The 19,967-nt window shown below is 34.3% G+C and overlaps 1 protein-coding gene across 2 annotated transcripts in view; it reads right to left on the bottom strand.

Moving 5' to 3' along the window:
- The window catches only part of LOC118182415 (lipid transport auxiliary protein 1-like), an 80,770-nt gene that overhangs the window by 29,292 nt on the left and 31,511 nt on the right, over positions 1–19,967 (bottom strand). For both annotated transcript variants that reach the window (XM_085810422.1, XM_085810423.1), the window contains one exon: positions 243–301. In XM_085810422.1, the coding sequence (XP_085666548.1) occupies positions 243–301 (59 nt within the window). The remainder of the gene's footprint in view (positions 1–242; positions 302–19,967) is intronic.

The raw sequence follows: 19,967 nt of genomic DNA, 5'->3' as shown, positions 1-19,967 counted from the left end.
GGGGAGGGATGCCTTCGTGGAGGACTTTCTAAGGGAAACTGGCTCGCATACACGTTACACATGGGGAAAACCACGAAAACGCATATGCAGCCAGCCCGTTCGCAGGATTCGAACCTCGGACCGAACTACCAGTGTTCAGCGACTTTACCGCTCGGCCACTGGTGGGCCCTAGCCGAATTTAATCTCATATATACATATATATATATAATGCATGCATACTTATTAAGATTATAATGACATACCTTTGCTGTATTTGTGACATTAGACCCATAAACTGTACAAAATGCTCTTGAGTGAAATCCTACAAAATAAAAATGCAATACTTTAAACAAATACAAAATTAAAAATACAAATAACATAAATAACATAAAATGATATGGAAAGAACAATAAATTCATATTTGAAAGTTTGTGAGCATTGGGCTGTAAAATTCAGAATGTTTTTACTCAAAATCACATTACCAGGAAATCATGAAATTGACAGGATAGAGGGTGCTGAGTAACAGCACTCGAATGATGTAGATTACTTTGTTTTGTTTCGTTGAGAACTGAGAAATGATACTAAACAAACTATGTAAACAACTATTGTGATGTATTTAATTTATGAATATAGTTTTGAGTTCAGTTACTAGTGAATTGATGAAGATTTACTTGACAGCCTGACTGAATCCAAATAAAAAATAAATTTGATTTAAGATTTAGATATTTTATATTTCAATGTATAACAAATGGTGTTAACGACAGGATGCCGAGAACTTCGTTTTAAGATTTATCACAACTATGAAATAAAGACTTTTGAGTTTTTATTTTAAACAGATAGTATTATTGTTAAAAATTGACTGTTTGATTCTGAAATGAATATTTGTAGAAGTTTGAATTATTTATTAGAATCTGCTATATGGACTGTGATAACACTATTTTTGATTTCAATTACAAAGAACATAAATGCTTTAGAGGGTGTTGAAGAATAAATTTTACTAAGACTGAGAATAATTTGGATGAACTTTTAAAGATTGATACATTAGATTTAGATAAGATTACTGTTCTTTTCGCTCAACATAATGATAAATAGCAAAAAATAAATACTTTGGATAAGCAGATACTACAATTAAAAGTGCCAAATGTTCTAATGATGAATTTGAAAAAGAAATAGAAACCATTGAATCACACAGTAATAAATTAATATATTTCAAAACGAAAGTTACTAGACTAAAACATTACTTTAACGAAAAGGATAACATTTTACAGAGAGATAAAAATTAAGCTGTTAAAAGGAAATTTAAGCTTCCTAAAATCGAATGAAGAAAGTTTAATGGTAAGGATTTTGTCAGCAATTTAGAAAAATTCATGAAGGTCAGAAAATTGAATCTGTGAAATCTGAACCTAAAAATGAGATCCTGTAGGGCGTTTTCCACTTATTTCTGAAAACTATAATAAAGCTATCAAATATTTGAAAAAAGAGAGATAGATTTGGGAAAAACGATCTTTTGGTATGTGAGGGAACTACTCTGTTTACTAATAAAAAATAGTAGTAATTCTGCATATAAAATTTCTGTTTTTAAACCATGATAAAACACAAACATACTTTATGTATTAAAAAAATTTAAAGATTGCAACCACATAATATGTTCCTATGCTGTATCCTATGATTGAAGCCTGTTTACTAGATCATATTTTAAGATTATGGGGAATAAATTTAGCTTGAGCTGACAAGGTGAACAAATAAATTAGAACTATTAATAATATTTCACATAAAGAAAAAAAAAAAAAAAAAAAAAAAAAAAAGAGTTGAAGGTGAAAAGAGAATAAAAATAGTCAGGGTAGGGTTTAATGTAAAAAGCTGATCACAAACGAAAATATTTTCAAAAAATAAAAAACAGGGAGGCACAGCAGACTGAAATTCCTACAGCCAAGGGACATTTTAAAGATGAATTGACAAAATGGAAAGAGACAAAAAAAAAAAAAAAAAAAAAAAAAAAAGAGGAAACTGTGCTTTTTGTGGTATGAACCAGGATTTTATAGAGTGTAAATCTATTAAATGTATATCTAAAAACTGCAAAAAATTTATTAAATGTATGGTACATTTAACGATTTGTTTGTGTTGTCCAGGGAAAGTGAATGCAGGGAAACCAAAATGAATAAACATGACCAGAAAGCCAAAGTTAAACGACATACTCTTAATGAATCAAACAAATATGCCAGAAGTACTGATGCCAACTCTGAAGTCCTGAATTCATGGAAATTAGAATTGCTTGGCTTATTAGAGTCCTTGTTGATACTGGTCTCAAAGACCATATTTTTTTTTAAAGAACTGGCTTCAGATATGGGGGTATGAACCAGCGAGTGAAGAAAAAAATGAGACATAAATCTTTTTGAATGTACGGAATTAGTTCAGAAGCATAAAATTATCGAATTTCAAATAAGCAGTATAGAAGGTTCTTATAAATGTACTTTATGACCAAACATTAATGACCAAAATGAAATATGTGCTGCGGTTAAATGCGTGACAAAAGGAATATGGATGAAAGAACTTAGATGACAAGGAATATTGCTGACAGATTACAATAATAATAAAGGTACTACAAATAATAAAACACAATATTACTACAAATAGTAATCCTACACATATTAATTACAATAATAATCAAGATCTACAAAAATACAACTTCTTATCCGGCCAAATATTGCCGGGAAGTTGATGACTGGCAGAGTGAGGAAATTGAAATATGGATTAACTGCAATTAAAACTTATTTGGGATGGATAGTAAGGGGAAAATTATGAAATATAACACCAAATGTTTGTTTTCTTGTCATAACATAACATAAAAGCAAATTTTGTTTCTCTCAATTCTTGCTTAGAAAAGGGTCCAATTATGGTAGAACTGATACCTTTTATAATTTTATGATTTCATCTGAAAAGATATAGAAGCTGATACATATCAAGACATTCTGCAGCTAAGTTTGACTACATGGTGATTCAAATAATTTAGTGATCTATCAATTGCAGAGTACCAATTGGAGTAATTTCAAGCCCTTTTTTACTTCATACACTCCAAATGAAATTACTTCCTTTTTTACTTCATTGTATGAAGTAAAAAGGAAGTACTGTAATCGCAAAGTTTCAGGCAGTATATTTCAACGAAAATATCTATTTTGACCTCTATCGAATGCAATTTAACAATGTTTTTGCGTGACATCTGTATGTAAGGACAGAATAAAAGACTCTTTAAAATTTATAACTTAAAAAATTATAAAACTGCTTTAAAATGAATTCTGAAGAGAATTTTTCGTGGTGTCTCTACGAATGTATCTCGCATAACTCGAAAATAAATAGCCTCAGAACGTTGAAATTTTGTATATAGGACTGCTATAACATGTAGATGTGCATCTCATATTTTGGTTGCATTCGGCCGCACCAAACGTATATACATATATTCATATATATATCCACTCTGTTACCTGGCTCAGTGATCTCAGTTTCTTTACTCTTATATGTTTGTAAATTGTGCACTTTTTGCTTTAAAAATGATTGAATTATGTTGTTCTTATCTTTGGGTTAAGGTTTTTATGCCTACATTTGAAACAGCACAATAGTAGATTTGTTGCCAATCTAGAGAGAATAAACTTTGCAACAACAAAGATAATGCCTTCATTTATTACTGCGAATTAAATCATGCTTAATACTTTCTAGAATTTTTCGAGGAAATAAGTGTTTAAGATTTACTTTGTAATTTTTAAGATATTTTCAGTTTTTATGTATTTTTGCCTTGTTGCAAAGTAAGAACTGAGTTAATTGAATGACAAATATTGAATCGTCTGTGAAAAACTGTTTCATTTTTGTCTTATTTGCTTAATTTCTTTTATACATCATTCTAGATTTAGTATAGTATTCGAATAGAACATGTGACAATGATTAGATAATTCTCCAAATGATATAAATTTTGTGCATTGAGTTATAATATGAACGAAATATAACCTAGTGAACCTAGCGCCAGAGTGTCGCTATGATAAACAAATATGGTGAATTTAAAAGAGTGCATTTATTCTATTGTGGTTTATGCGCTATTGACGAAGTATATTTAATTCAATCCAATAAGTTTAAATGAAATGCAAGAAAAAATGCGTATAATTTAATATTCAGTACAAGGAAGTCATGTGGTGTACACATCAGATTTTTTTATTAGGTGCTATTATAGCATATCATTTGGATAATGCTGAGGAAAAAAATCAAGAAACAGCCAAAAAGTCGAACATTTTACATTGATAATTGCATGCTAGTTTCAACAATTTTGAAGAAGTTGAGAAATTTATAAAGTCAGCAAAAAGGATAATGTCAGATGCTCTTCTGGACTTGCAATAAAATACACTTGAGAAAAATGAGAAGCCCAGATTATTCTCAGAAAGTGAACTTTCTTTAAAAGCATATAAAAATTGGAAACAAATTGTATTTCTGTATTAGTCTTTGTCTGGGACATAAAAGAAGATATTCTCATCTGCGATACAAAGAACTTTCCAGCACAAGGAGTATCATTAGTAATGAAAAGGAAAATTTTATTCTTAGCTCAAGCAATTTTTGATTCAACTGGATTCTCTTATTTTTTGAATCTGCTGCCTAAATTAGTACTGTAAAAATGTTGCAGACTGAAACTCTCATGGAATCAAGAAGTGCCAGAGAAGATTTCAAAAACATTTAATTTATGGCATAGTCAAATTCTTTAAAGATACTAAAATTCCTCGTTGGATTATAAACCTGATAAAATGAGTCAACACACAGCAAAATGGCCTAGGCAACATGCATATTTCTTACAATAAAAACTAATAAAAAGGCACATAGTCAGTTAGTACAAGCTAAGTCTAGAATAACTTCAATAAAAGTGACAACAATACCTCACTTAGAATTAATAGTTTGCCTCACTGGTTGCTCAACTAGCTGCAATGATAAGAAGAGACATACATCTAATGGACATTAAACTTTATACTTGATAGATTCAAGTAATGCTTTTTTTTGTTGGATTAAATGAGAAGATGTTTGGGCTACATTTGTGGCCTAATATAATGAATGAAATTAGAAAACTTAGTAGCACAAATTATTGTTATATCGTTGCGGATTCACAGAACTCAGCAGATCCATCTTCAAGAGGATGTACTTAACAACAATTAGTGAAGGCTAAGTGGTGGAACAATCCACAATGGCTGAAGGAAAACTTAATTATTGACACTTATTATGAACCAGTACAACCCGATGAATCTGTAATAAGTTCAGAGAAAAGAAAATGTATCATGTAACAGCTACTAACATCATAAATAAAAGAGATTAATTCCACAACAGATATTCTTCATGTAAAAAGACAGTAAGGATGATAGCTCTGATAAAATGATTCTGCCAAAAAGTCAGAACTTACAGATCACGTGTTTGGTAACATTACTTTTGCAGAATATGAGCAAGCAGAAAAAGTTCTCTTAAAATTAATACAAGGAAAAAGTTTTGAATCTCTTAAAATAAAAGTTTGAATCTCAAGTTGAAAAAAGGTATGAAGACAAGATAACTGTAACATAGCAACATTTACTCAATAAAAGGGACTAATAAAAACTAAGACAAAGATCTCCACAGAAACGACAGTAGAAATTTGAGATCTCCAATTATTCTTTCTCATAACCATGTCATCACTAACTTATTAATCAAAGAAAAACACGAAGAAAATTTCCCCGCAGGTTTCAAATCTTAATGGCAATTCTGAGAGAACTATCCTAGATTCTCAAATATTGACCAAGCTGTTTGTCATGCAATAAAAAATATGTGGTCAATATCGATGCTTTAAGGTAACCAATTTTTATGTAAACTCCATTACCATTACCAAAGGAAAAAGCAATACACTCTGCAGTTTCCTAGAGCAGCTATGAATTTCCTCAGGCAAGGAAATTCATAGCTCAGAGAGGAAGATCAAGTATTATTTATTCAGATAATGTTAATTCAGACAATGATAACTTAATAGGAACTTTTTCCAAAAAATAAAATGGAAATAAGTGGAGCGAAAACTATGATTAAGAAAATAAAATTGAAATTCAACCCTCCTACATTGGCTTAGTGGGGAGAATGGTGGGAAAGACTGGTTAGAATTATAGAGAGCATGTTGAAGAGTATTTTAGGCAGGGCAAGCCTAGATTATGAAGAGTTACTCTGTTATATGAAATTGAAAATGTTATCAACTCCTGTCCTTTGACACACTTATTGAAATACATTCAAGATTTAATGCCTTTAACTCCAAATATGTTTTTAAGGGTCAATGAAGAAGGTTCTATGATTGAATCTGATCACATAAATGGAAGAGAGCTGAATAAATGTTTGCATTATCATCAAAAACTTAAAGATTAAAGAAAAAGATTCAGAGTTAATACTTAAGAATTCCAAGAAAGCCACTAAAATTTAAAAAAAAGATGGAAATGAAAACAGCAGTTTGGTTTGACTGGCAGCTAGGAATAATAATAAACCTGTATCTAGTGAAGGATGGATACACTTGTGTAGTTCCAAGTAAAAACAAGAAATGGTGATATAGTAAGATGCATACAGAATATAACGGTGATATAGTAGACCCATACAGAATATTTATCCTTTAAAAGTAGGTGATCAAACAAACGAAAAGAGGCTTTAGCAGTCTATTACCAATAAAAAAGAATCTGCAGAAGACAAAGCTGATCTCAAATCTCCACGATTTATTTACAGAAACAAATGAATAATACAAAAACCAAAGAAATTTCTTCTGTGATGTTGAGCACAATTCCATCATACTAAAGATGAGGAGTGTCATATGCTTCTTCTTGGGCGTGTAGATTCTGGATATGTATTTAATTCCTACCGTAGACGTATCGTAATGTGGGCATTGCATAAACCAGTCATTTTAATGGCACAAAACTTTATTAACACACAAATAAAATAATAAGTACAAACGATTAACACACAAGTATAATTGCGTATTTTGCATCCAAGCTGACATACAGCACGTTTCCTTCGTTACTACCTACTAACTAACCACTCTTCTCTAGAAAGTCTCATGAGAGAGAGGCGTTGCAGGCCGTTCGGCTAAACTGCGCATGCGTGGTCATCACGTCATGATACCTCCCCTCGAAAGGATTTGATTGCGTCTTTTAATGACCTGTCAAATCCACATATATAAACATTTCTTGAAACAAAATAAAATAACATTCATGAAATTTTCGAACTTAATTAACCAATTCTTACCATTTTAAATTAAAATTACTTCAACATAAATTCAGTAATCCTATTCATTTAAAAGATGTAACATTCAATTAACTTTTCAAACTTAAATCCTTCACATAATCATAATCATATAAGAAGTTATACACGAGACAATACAAATCAATCATTTAAAATTAAACATAATACTTTAGCAAACCCTGGCTAAATCTTTAAACCTATTACATATCGTTAGGAAAAAAAAAAAAAAAATCAGCACTTTAGCTCAAAATAATAATAATAATAATAATAATAATAAAAAAAAAAAAAAAAAAATCAAACTAAACAGTCAAAATGTCTTATAGTTCATAGTTCATAACGTCAGTCATGCTCCACTCACTGGGGAATATAATCATGTCATTTTAAGTAACATCATCAATAACCTCAAACCTCAGCATAGTCTTTTAGTCTACACATAATGTTACCATTCCATTTTATTAACACGTAAACTACTGGATGCACATATTCACTTTCTGATTCAACGATTAGCTTTAGCTGTAAAAGCTTATCTATTTGTCGATCAACTTCGTGTTTTAGAATTTCAGGTATTCGATACGGTTTCTGCTTTCTTGGCCTACTTCCAGGTTTCAGTTTGATGCTGTGTTTTCTCACATTGGTGATTTTCGGAATACCAGTTCTTAAGTTCTTATGCCTTCTTAAAATTTCCATAAGTTCTTTCTTCTTATGTGGTTCAAGGTGCGTAAAATCCCATTCTTCATTAGGATAGTGTTCTTTTGCTTTCTGTGGAACAATTCTTGGAATGTTTTCAACTTCACTGAAGTCAATATTTGTATCATATATCACACCGACATTATTCACAGCGGTATTGAACTCTCGTATCTTGTTTGTGTGAACGTGCTTTGAGGAATTGTCAGGCATTTGTACTATGTAACTATAATCAGTATGCTTTTTGATGATCGTAGCAGGTACCGTCGATCTGCATAAACTTTGCTATCAGGGATTAAAACTATAACCCTGTCACCTTCCTTGAATTCTTTATGAAGAGTCCTTCGGTTACGGTAGAATGCATAAGCTTGTTGCTTTCCAACATCTGTAAGTCCTGTGTATTCAGCAGCTTTTTCCAATTTCATCTTCAAATCATTCAGATAATCGGTAACTGAACTTAACTGTCCATGAGGAACAGGAGTTTCACTAGTCCATGAAGTTTTCAAAATAAACAAAGCAGTGGCGTAGCGAGAGGGGGGCATGGGGGTGCATGATGCCCCGAGCGCCGCTCGTAGAGGGGCGCCAAATGGTCTCCAAACAAGATTTTCCGGAAAATTTCAGTTTTCATTTTGATCGATTTCTGGAAAATATATTTAAACTTAATAACTATTGTAATTATTTATATATAATTAATTATTTATTTTCTTGATTTGTTTGATAAAATGTGTAACAAAATGTTTGCAGTACATCAACCAAAACGTTCTTCCTGACCACTTTATTTCTCCAAAGTAGAGATATATTTATATTTTTTTTTTAACGAAATGCACGTATATGTTCTGCTTTTATTTTAAAACGATTTCTCAAACATATCCAGTTTCTAAAACCCGATTCCATAATCTGGAAATGACATTTTGGGACAATCCTAACGCTTCCGCTACAATGGATTGCGTTTGACTCTCCTGTAAACGACTGATGTCCTTCCTGGCTACCGATTCAACTATGTCATCTTGCTGAGACATCGTATATTCACTGCTACGAAGCATTCAATGCATGTGAATTGTTTTTAATCTCCTATTACAAAAGGAATACTGCAGGTAGCTCCTCACTCCTTATCTAAAACGCATAGTTTTTGACGTCACAGACTAAATTTGCATATTCCCAACTTTGTAAACGTTATAATTTTCCTTTATAATCTCTTCTATTTCCTTTTGTTCAAAAAGGTTGTTGATTATATGGTTATTTCATACCGAACCCACAATATCCCCTAATTGTTTTGAGCAGTGAATGTGACTGTATGACGTTACTCCGCAGTAGAAAAGAAACGGAACCTAAAACTCCAGATCTATAGATAAAATTTTTTTCCAAACCTAAGTGTCGCACTTCAAATACTACTTACTATTTCATTATCAAATGCTAATTATGAACGTTCGTTCAGCATATTAAATAAATTTTCACATATTTACGATCAACGATCTGACAAGATCCCTTAAGTCATCTAGCATTTTTAAGTGTGGAAAGAGAAAAATTTGAAAGGGTCGACTTTGGTGAAGTAAATAATAAATTTGCTTCATACAAGGTAAGAAAAATGTATACATAGTAGTTAATTGTATTCATGTATTATATTATTATTAATAAATATAAGTGCTCGACCAAGTCGAGGTGCACGTGATTGAAGGGAGATGAGGGCAAATTAAAATTTTAAAGTTGTCTGGTTGTGTGTCTAACAATTTTAGATCTTTGGCACTCCAAGCACGAACGTGTCTAGTTGGCTATGTCCTTTTGCATGCTAGGCCATACGAAACGTTGGTGTATCATTTTTTTTTCGAAGCCTTGATGCCAGGATGTGACAGACGATGTAACTGACTAAAAATGGCATGGTGAAATCCGGAGGGAACAAAGGTCGAAATCTTGAATCCTGAACATCACAATTAAGTGATTTTCCAGGTGACAGCTGCATCGGCTGCAAGTTGAGATTGGTGGAAGATTTGCTTTTCAAGAGGTTTTGTAGTTCTGAATCCTGGTGTTATTCATCGGCAAGGGCAGCAAACTTTATTGGCGAAGGAACGGCTAGTTCTTCAATACGAGACAAGGTGTCTACAACAATATTCTGCGAACCCTCAATATAACGGATAGCTGTTGAAAATTGCCCTATGAAGTCTAGGTGTCTCATTTGACGAGGAGAAGTTTTATCCTGTTGAAAAGCATAAAGCATAAGCCTTTTTAAAGGGTGACTGATGTTTTCAGGGAACCCCATCGCCAAATCCTGGGTGTGGAGAATCCTCATCTTTTTAGTTCGAGCGCCATTGTAGAGACATTAGGATATTTGGAAGCAAGAGAGATTGAAAAATTAGCAACCGCCTTCGCCGGAAATCGAACCACGGACCTCTGGAGTACCGGCCCAGCATGCAGAATCACCAGACCACACCACACCATGAAGGCACACTAGGAATACGGAAGAAATACTTTATAAACGTAGAGTGATAATGGTTTAGATGCGGAAGGATACTGCAAATTTGTTGACGAAATTAAATCATTTTTGCATTTTTGGAACGCTTCGCAAGATTCTGTGGTCCAGGTTATAACGCGTTTATCGTTTTTCTTGCTTCCAACCAAAAAAGAATTTAGAGGTGCTTGTATGGTTACTGCATGAGGTAAGAAACGTCGATAAAAATTGAGCATAGCAAGAAATCTTAAGTTTGTCACTGTAGATGGTTCGGGCATATCGCGGATAACGGTGACTCTGGAAGGGGTTGAACGCCATCAGCGGAAATTTCATGACCAAGAAAGAATACTCTTGGTTGACCAAAAACGCATTTGGAAGGATTAAGACTTAACACCGTACCTTTGAAAACGTTCAAAAACTGTTCTCAAATGTGATAGGTGTTCTTGCTCTGTAGAGGAGGCGATTAAGACGTCATCAAAATAAAGTACACGAAAGTCGAGGCCGATTAACACCTGATTCATGAAGAGTTGGCACGTTTGAGCAGCACTGCATAAGTCGAAAATCATGACCGGAAACTCAAATAGTCCAAAAGACGTAATAACCGCAATTTCAGCTGGGTTAACAGCTGGGACTATCAGCTGGGTTAACGGGCATTTGGTGATACGCCCGCTCAAGATCAAGGGTTTTGAAAATAGCTTTTCCTTCTAAAACTTGCATACAGACTTGAATGCGCGGGATTGGGTAACGATGAGAAATTGTAGCTGCATTTAACCGGCGATAATCGCCACTTACCATTTTGTTTCCGAACTAGATGGAGCGGACTGGCCCATGAACTTTTTGAAAGACGGCAAATTCCCTTTTCCATCATGTATTAAAATTCCTCTTTGGCGGCTTTAAGCTTGTCCGGAGGTAAGCATCTAGGTTTAGCGGCAATTGGAGGTCCGTTAGTTTCAATATAATGTAGTACATCGTTCTTGGGTTCGGAAATACCCATAACTGTGCGCGTGATTGTAGGGAATTCTCTGAGAAGTTGATGTCATGGGGAGTTACCCGAAATCAGTTTAATGCTCAAATCTTCACTATTGCAAATTACTCCATGATAAGTTAAGTTGGTTATGGAATCTATCAAATGGCGATTTTTAATATCGATAAGCAAAGAAAATTTATGTAAAAAGTCAGCGTCAATAATAGGGCAGTAGCAATAATAAATTGTCATTGGAAGTTGCGGCGCAATCTTAAATCAACATATATCAGGCGTTCACCAGAAGTTTGAATAGGAGTTCCATTTGCTATATAAAGTTGTAACTTAATAAAGCGCTTTTGTTCGTGAAAATGTGGTGGAACTACAGAAACATCAGCCCGGTGTCTACAAGAAACCTTAAGCCCGAATTCTTTTTGATGACGAAAAGGCGTGCAAAATTCCGGCTGCTGTCATTCATGACTTCGACCAACGGCCCTTCTCGTTTCCCTGGTCACGGTGGGTGGCATTTGTTGGCACGGTGGGTCCCACGGAGGGTGGCATTTGTTTGCCTTGTTTCCAAATTTGTGGTGGTAAAAAACAAATACCCGGAGGAGGGCTTTCATAACGTTTCCTCAGTGGGTTAGGACGTGTATTTGACTACGTGATGTGGAGAGGTTGCGGTGAAAAGGTTCAGCTTGGATGGCTACTAACTGAGCAACCTGTTTGGACAAATCATCAATTTGAGCCTGTAACGCCACAATACCTGGACCAGGAGCCTGCACTGCGTGTATTTGCGCAGGAATGGCCAGTTCGTGAATTTTATCAGCGATTTCGGGAAGATTGTTAAGTGGCTCGCTACTGGCCGCTAAAATGGTTTGCATGTTAGATGGGAGTCTATTCGTCCATAATGTTTTAAAAATGTTATCCGTTAGGTTACCGGCGGCTAAGTCTGACATTTTAGATAGCAACTAAGAAGGCCTTATATCACTCAACTGTAAATCGTGCAACAGCTGCTTGATTTTAACTATCTCGGATTCTTCATAAACAGAAATTAATCTTTTTTTAAAGATTTGTATTTGTCCATCGCCGGTGGATTCAAAATTATTTCACGAGCTGATTGCAGTACCTCTGATTCTAACGCGGCGATCGCTGTATAAAATAGAGTTTCATCGACAGTAATGTAACTCAATTTAAACTGCGCATCCAATTGAATGAACCATAACGATGGGTCTCGGCGACAAAAAGGCGGTGGCTTAACTGCCACTCGCGCCAATTGTGAAGCAGCATCGTTGTCAACCACTTTAGATCAATCAAATATGCACAGTAATAATATGTATAGAAAAATAATATGTATATAGTGACACAGTTTCTTGGTACTTGAAATCAGAGAATTTGGTGGCTCAAATGCAGCAAATTATGACAGAAATACACTCATGTCCATAAATTAAGGATAATTCGGAGTCACGCGGAAATCGGAATCTAAAATAAATATATCATCTGTAAAATCACACACGTCTTCAAGAATCATATGCAAATTTCAGGAAGTAACCAGATGACACCGATGGTACGTCACAATGACGAGAGTGTAAGAGAGTGATATATAAGGAATACAGGCAAAGAAGTAAAATTGTTCGCAGGCGCTTTATAAGCATTTCAGTGCAATAACCGAATAGTTATGACACAAAGGACGCATTTGGATGATTTTTTACGTGGTAGAATTATCGGCCGTCTGGAATGTGGGCCTACCCAACTGGAAGTATCAGACGAACTTGGAATTGCCCAAAGTGTCATCTCCAGGCTTTGGCAATGATTCCAAGATGATGGTAATGTGAGTAGACGTTACAGCACAGGTCGCCCCAGAGTTACAACGCCGAATGAGGACCGGTATTTGGCAGTTACTGCCAAAAGAAACAGGCGGAGCACAGCCTCAGACCTGTCTCGTCAGCTCTCTTCAGCCACTGGTACGACAATTTCAAGGCAGACCGTGTACAGACGCTTAGGTCACATTGGTCTATATGCTCGTAGACCTGTCAGATGCGTTCCACTTACTGCAACTCACTGTCGCCTCCGGTTATCCTGGAGTAGAGAACATGCATTGTGGACACCGCAGCAGTGGGCTTGTGTGATGTTTTCCGACGAGTACAGGTTTAGCTTGCAGTCTGATTCTCGCCGGACTTTCATATGGAAAGCTCCAGGTACCCGTTACCACCAAGAAAACATCATTGAACGACACCGTTACGGTGGTGCCGGAGTGCTCGTTTGGGGTGGAATTATTCTGGGTTCCAGAACTGACCTGCATTTTCAAATTGGAACCATGACAAGCCAAATCTATCGCAACTTCATTCTGGAACAGCATGTACGTTTCTTTCGGGGCGCCATGGGTGCACAATTTGTGTTTATGGATGACAACGCCCGTCCTCACCGTGCAAACATCGTAAGTGAATGTTTTCAATGGAAGGATATCACCCGTATGGACTGGCCAGCATTCTCACCGGACTTGAATCCAGTAGAGCACGTGTGTGACATGCTTGGCCGACGAGTTGCAGCCCGTCAACCTCCTCCTACATGTCTACCGGAACTTCGGAGAGCATTGCTTTTTGAGTGGTGTAATATCCCCCAAGATCAGATCGATAATTTGATACTCAGCATGCCTAGGCGTTGTACGGACTGTATTGCATCGTCTGGGAGACATACAATGTATTAAAAAATCATACCAACCATGTAATATTGTTTTTTTTTTTTTTTTTTTAATTTGCTCCAGGGAGAAAAAATCGCTATTTTTTTAATAATATTAAACATATAGCATCTTTTTTTGCTCTTTACCTTTTGTTTAATAAATAAGCTTTACAAATAAGTCAAATTTGTTTTGCTTCTAAGTCTTCCTTTGCCTGATTTTGCATTATCCTTAATTTATGGACATGAGTGTATATTGACTCATCGGAATGCGGCACAATGCTTGAAATCACAGGTGAAATGTCTTACTTGCATCTCATCACACTGGATAACTTACTGGTGCTCAGAATTTTGACATATAAACTCCATATTCGTTCAATATTGAAGATTGCTACTCGTAATAAATACGGGTCACCAATTATGGTAGTACAATTTTTTTAGACAGATCGTTAAATAATTATAACAATTGAATAGAATAAATATTATTTTGTTTTTGGTTGATATGGGTTACCAGACTGGCAGAGTTGAGTTGTAGTAGGCAAGTTGCCACATATCTATTTATCTATAATGTATCGTTACTTTTAATTGTTTAAAAATTGTACTTTTTAAAAACACTTGTATAAATATGTAAAATAAATAACAGCTTTTTATCTAATTCTAGATCATCGTATGTCTGATTTTTTTCGCCGACACAGATGCATTTCCGAACCCAAGGCTAGTGTAGTTAGGTAGTGACTATTCTTAATATATTTTTGAGTATTTTATGGCAGATTTAGCATTTTATTATTATTTGCATTACTTTCCTATTACGAATATATTCTATACATTATATACTGAAAGTTTTTTTGGGGGGCGGGTGCCAAAAAGGTATTTTGCCCCGGGCGCCAGTTATGCTTGCTACGCCACTGAAACAAAGGGCCATTAGGACATCTTCTATAAAGCATTTGGAAAGGACTAACACCAGTCGTAGCATTAGGAATTTCTCGATAAGCCCAAAGTAAGTACGGTAGATGTTTCTCCAAATCTTTGGAATGTTCTCTAATGGTATGATGTATCATTCCCTTTAAAACAGCATTAAATCTTTCTACCAGACCATTTGAACTTGGATGATAAGGAGTCGAGAACCTTGGGGACGATCCGATCCTTTTCAAAAACTCTTGAGTCAACGAAGCAGTAAAATTAGTTCCTTGATCTGAAGCAACAATCTGAGGAATTCCTGTGCGTGAAAAGATTTGCAACAATGCATCGCATGTTGCTTTGGCATTCAAATTCTTCAATGGCACCGCTTCGGGCCACCTTGTACCTTGATCAATAGCATACAGAACATATTCGTAACCTCTACAGCTTGGCTCTACAGGTCCTAGGATATCCACATTAATTACCTGGAATGGTTCTTTAGGACGTGTTACTGGCGTAATCGGAACTTCATCAAAGGGATGCTTTTTCGCTTGAAGTTGACAAGAAGTACAAGCACTGCAGTATTCATTTACATCTTTCTTGATTTCAGGCCAATAGAACGAATATCTCAAACGTTCGGCTGTCTTCTTGGTTCGCAGGTGACTTCCCCATAAGCTAGAATGAGCTAAGTCCAAAATTTGTTTTCTTTCTTTAGGAACGACTAACTCGTGAACTCTTTCTCCTAAAACTTTATCGTTATGATACAAAAGTTGTCAATAACAATAAAGTTATTACTTCCGTTCTTAACATTTTGCCAGCATGTTTTTAAAGATGAGTCATTCATTTGTTGCACTTGAAACAGTTCTGAATCCGAAATACATTGATCGTGTCTCGTGCTACCTTTGGAATCATCCTTACCTGTATCTTCATATACAAGATCACAACATTCTATTATCTTCTTAACAGTTTCATTACATTTTTCATTAATTAGGTTTTCCTTATCATGGTTAAGTATTTCGTCAGAATTTTCAGTTTCATGAAAAGGCATTTCACCGAAACTATCAGTAGTAATGTTTACATTTCTACATTCAAAATCAAACTTTCTTTTATCATCTCCCCTTAACTCATTAAAAGCACACACAAGAGTAAATCATTGCATAACTTATCCACCATTGCACGTTATAAAAATAGGTGACATAAATTTATCATTTTCAGAATACATTACTAAAGGTAGGTTAATGAGAGGAGCTTTTAAAGCTTGTCTGAAAGCTGACGTGAGGATAACACTTCCATGTGGCGTATGGTATTTTTCTGGTACAATGTCGGCCTTGACAACGGTTAATTGCGTGCCTATATCTGCTACTGCATTAATTAATTTACCATCACATATAAGTTTAACGGTTGGCAAATCATCTATTAATTCTTTAACTTCTTGATTCGCAGTAAAATATTTAGAAGAAATCTTTGCAGTTACGGCGTTAGAATTATTCTTAATTTCTTCTTTAGCAACCCTTTCCTTATCTTCATGCAACAATATACTATGATACTTAGAATTAAATTTTGAACATTTTAATTGAGAAGGGCAATTTGTTGTTTCGAACAAAGAAAGCACCTTTCGAAACAAAGAAAGCACCGATTAGAAGCCCTTAAACTCTTTTCCTTTCTTCCGGAGACATAACGCATTTTTCCAAAGCATGATTTTTGCTTTCGCAAAATAAGCAAGGGAAAGTTCGAACAACTGCAATTTTGCTTACATTAGGGGAATAGCTGGTGCCAAATTTGTTGGCGTTGAATGAATTCCGAGTGTGGAAGTTGTTTCGCTTTTCATTTGGTTGTGAATGCCTTCCAAGAGAATTAGCGTGACTCTTAGAATAAAATGAATTTAATGAAGTTCGTTCGCGACTTTCAATTTCCCCTTTTAGAAATTTCATGAGGTTGTCGACATTAAAAGTTTCCTCATCTGCATTTTGACGAGCAAAATCAAGCGTTATATCCTGAGGTATGCATTTCATTAACAAAGGGTATAGTAAATTTCCATACGATTCGGTCTTGACCCCTATCAAATTTAGTGACCTTACTTGTACATTGCAGGTATCATACAATTCCCTCAAAGAATTAATGTCATTAGAACTTTGGACAGGTCATAAATTTAAAAGTTTATGCATGTAAGAATTAATAAGGAGATCCTTCCGACCATATCTCTCTTTGAGAATTTTAAAAGCTTCGTTGTAGTTTTCTGGAGATAAAAAAAACCTTCTATTGTTTTTAAAGCTGCACCGCCTAACAGGCTAAGCAAGTAATTAAACTTATCCCCTTTAGATAGTTTTTTGTTTTGATTTATTGCCGTGTCAAAAGAATTGCAAAATGTCTGCCACATTTCAGCATTCCCATAAAATTTATCAATCATAATCTTTGGCAATTTAACATTATAATCAGAACTTTTATCGACACCAGAAAGAGATAAATTTTTACTATCATTAGAAAAACCATTAGAAACTAGCGAATTATTGCTATTTCTTTTTTCTTTCAATAATTTTGTGCCTCTAAAGCTCCATTTCGCAATCTTTTCTTCATATTCCAAGGTACTTTCGATTTCGGTTTCAATGTCATTAACATCAGTCAAAGTTTTAATTCTTTCGTCTAATGCTTTCAAAGAAATAGCTTTTACTTTTAAAACTTCCAGTGATTCTTCAAGGTCTTCAAGGTTACCGGCTGCAATTAATGATTCAATAGCATTTGTTACTTTAGTAATGGCTGAACGAATAACTTTCCGTTCTTTCTTAGATTTCGTTAGCTCTTCAGCCATTTTTGTAACCTTGAATTCCACACCACTGTCATATGCTTCTTCTTGGGGTGTAGATTCTGGATATGTATTTAATTCCTACCGTAGACGTATCGTAATGTGGGCATTGCATAAACCAGTCATTTTAATGGCACAAAACTTTATTAACACACAAATAAAATAATAAGTACAAACGATTAACACACAAGTATAACTGTGTATTTTGCATCCAAGCTGACATACAGCACGTTTTCTTCGTTACTTCGCTACTACCTACTAACTAACCACTCTTCTCTAAAAGGTCTCATGAGAGAGAGGCGTTGCAGGCCGTTCAGCTAAACTGTGCATGCATGGTCATCATGTCATGACAAGGAGACTGTTATAAAATCACAAACAAGAGAGGTCCTGATTAACAGCAATTGAACAATGTAGATATTTTTCATTATTTGAGAACTGAGTAATACAATGAACTATGTAAACAAATTGAGAACTGTAACAATTGTTGCCATATATACAATTTGTGAATACACTGCATAAATAAAGTTTTGTGTTAAAACAGCTACTATTGGATTAATGAAGACCTACTTGGCAGCGTAACTAAATATAAATATAAAAGTAAATTTGATTTAAAATTTAGATATTTTGTGCTTTGAAATTTAACAATATGATATTAAAAACACATTTTAAATGCAATTGCAGATGCTTTCTAATTAAGAAACAAACATTTCTCTCTGGAAAAGTCCTATTATTATTTCATATTAATTTTACTCTATTATGTATTAATTTACTGCAAGCTGGTAAAGTTTCAGCATAAAACTGCAGAAAACACAATTTTTCTGTGTGATTATATTCTTTACATAATTTTTCAAAACAAAAGAAACACATACACGTACACAATATTTTAGAGTAAATTTATTTCATAACTTCTAAATTATAGCATTTAGTTCTGATTTATTACCTAAAGATAATTTCATATCTCACAGTAAAAGATCAAATACTCAGAAATCTGCAGAAATGCCAAATTGTGGATATGCAAAAATTCTGGATAGTTAAACACATAAAAAATGCAATTCACAGTACAAAAAGCCAAATGAATGGAAGCAAAAATTTTCAGTCTAATATTATAAAAAGAGTCATTTTACTTCTCATCAGCTTTTATATCAAATACCTACATTTAAATTATGTGAAATTTTGAAATAAAAAAAGGCATTCCAGTCATAAGTAAAATGTCACATTTTGAAGTAAAACATTAAATTATGAAAATCTGCCGACCATGAAAATGGGTAAAGATCTCGTCAAATCAATTACAAGTAATAATGAAAACAATTTGTTAAAACTTTTTTCCCCTGCAATTGCTGTAATTTAGTAATGCAATTTAGACAAAATGTAATCAGTTGAATTCACTAATATGGAGAGCAAGTTAAGAGAATTTTTATTTGGCAACAAAATAAAAAATTCTTACTAATTTAAAATAAAGACTGGAGAAGGATAAATCTAAAAATGAGATTTTTACATACAGGAGCAGCCCCAAAAACATTCAAAAATCAAACTGTCGTTCTGATGTAAATCCATGAATTTTATTTAATAACCAATTTTGAAATGAAAATTAAGTAAATACAGCAAAAATTTATTTTCAGAGTTGGAAATGCTCTTATTACTGGAACAGGTGGAGAGGTTGCCATTTCTGAAGAGGTTAGCATTAGATACTTGCAGTTTTCAAACTGACAAAAATGGCAGAGACTTGGTGTTCTACTTGGTTATAAAGAAATATAAATATTTTTAAGACAGACTGTATATTTAATATAGTACATTCATGTATGGCATTTTTTTAACTGATGTAATGTTATATTGTCTAGATTGCTGTATTGTTCTTGTAAGAATATTTTGAATGCAAGTAATAAAAGGAGGATTACCATATTTTCTTCTAACAGTTTTACTTGAGTCACTGACTTTCTTTTGCATATCAGGTTGCAGATTTATTTTCTGGTCATACGTATGCATTCATGGCCTGTTGTTATTGTGATCTGGAGGGATTTTGGCCTACACCAGGTTTGGTTCAAATGGTAAGAACTGGATAAATATAGAACCTTGGCTTATTGAAATATACAAATAACTGAAATCTATGTTATCTGAATGAGTAACAGGAGCCTCCAATCTCCAGATTTCTGTAAGTTACTCGAGTGCCAAACAAAGCACGCTCCCAGCATTAGTTAATGTGAAAATAACAGTAAGTACTTGCATTATCAGCCAGTGCTGGTAATATGTAACCAAAAAATACCATCCATGGCTCAGCT

This window comes from Stegodyphus dumicola, chromosome 2, assembly GCF_044657685.1.
Source record: "Stegodyphus dumicola isolate Sdum_Otavi_A_Nest chromosome 2, ASM4465768v1".
Lineage (NCBI taxonomy): Eukaryota > Metazoa > Arthropoda > Arachnida > Araneae > Eresidae > Stegodyphus > Stegodyphus dumicola.
Note: the sequence above shows the minus strand (reverse complement) of the source record. Positions and strands in the feature narration are given on the sequence as shown.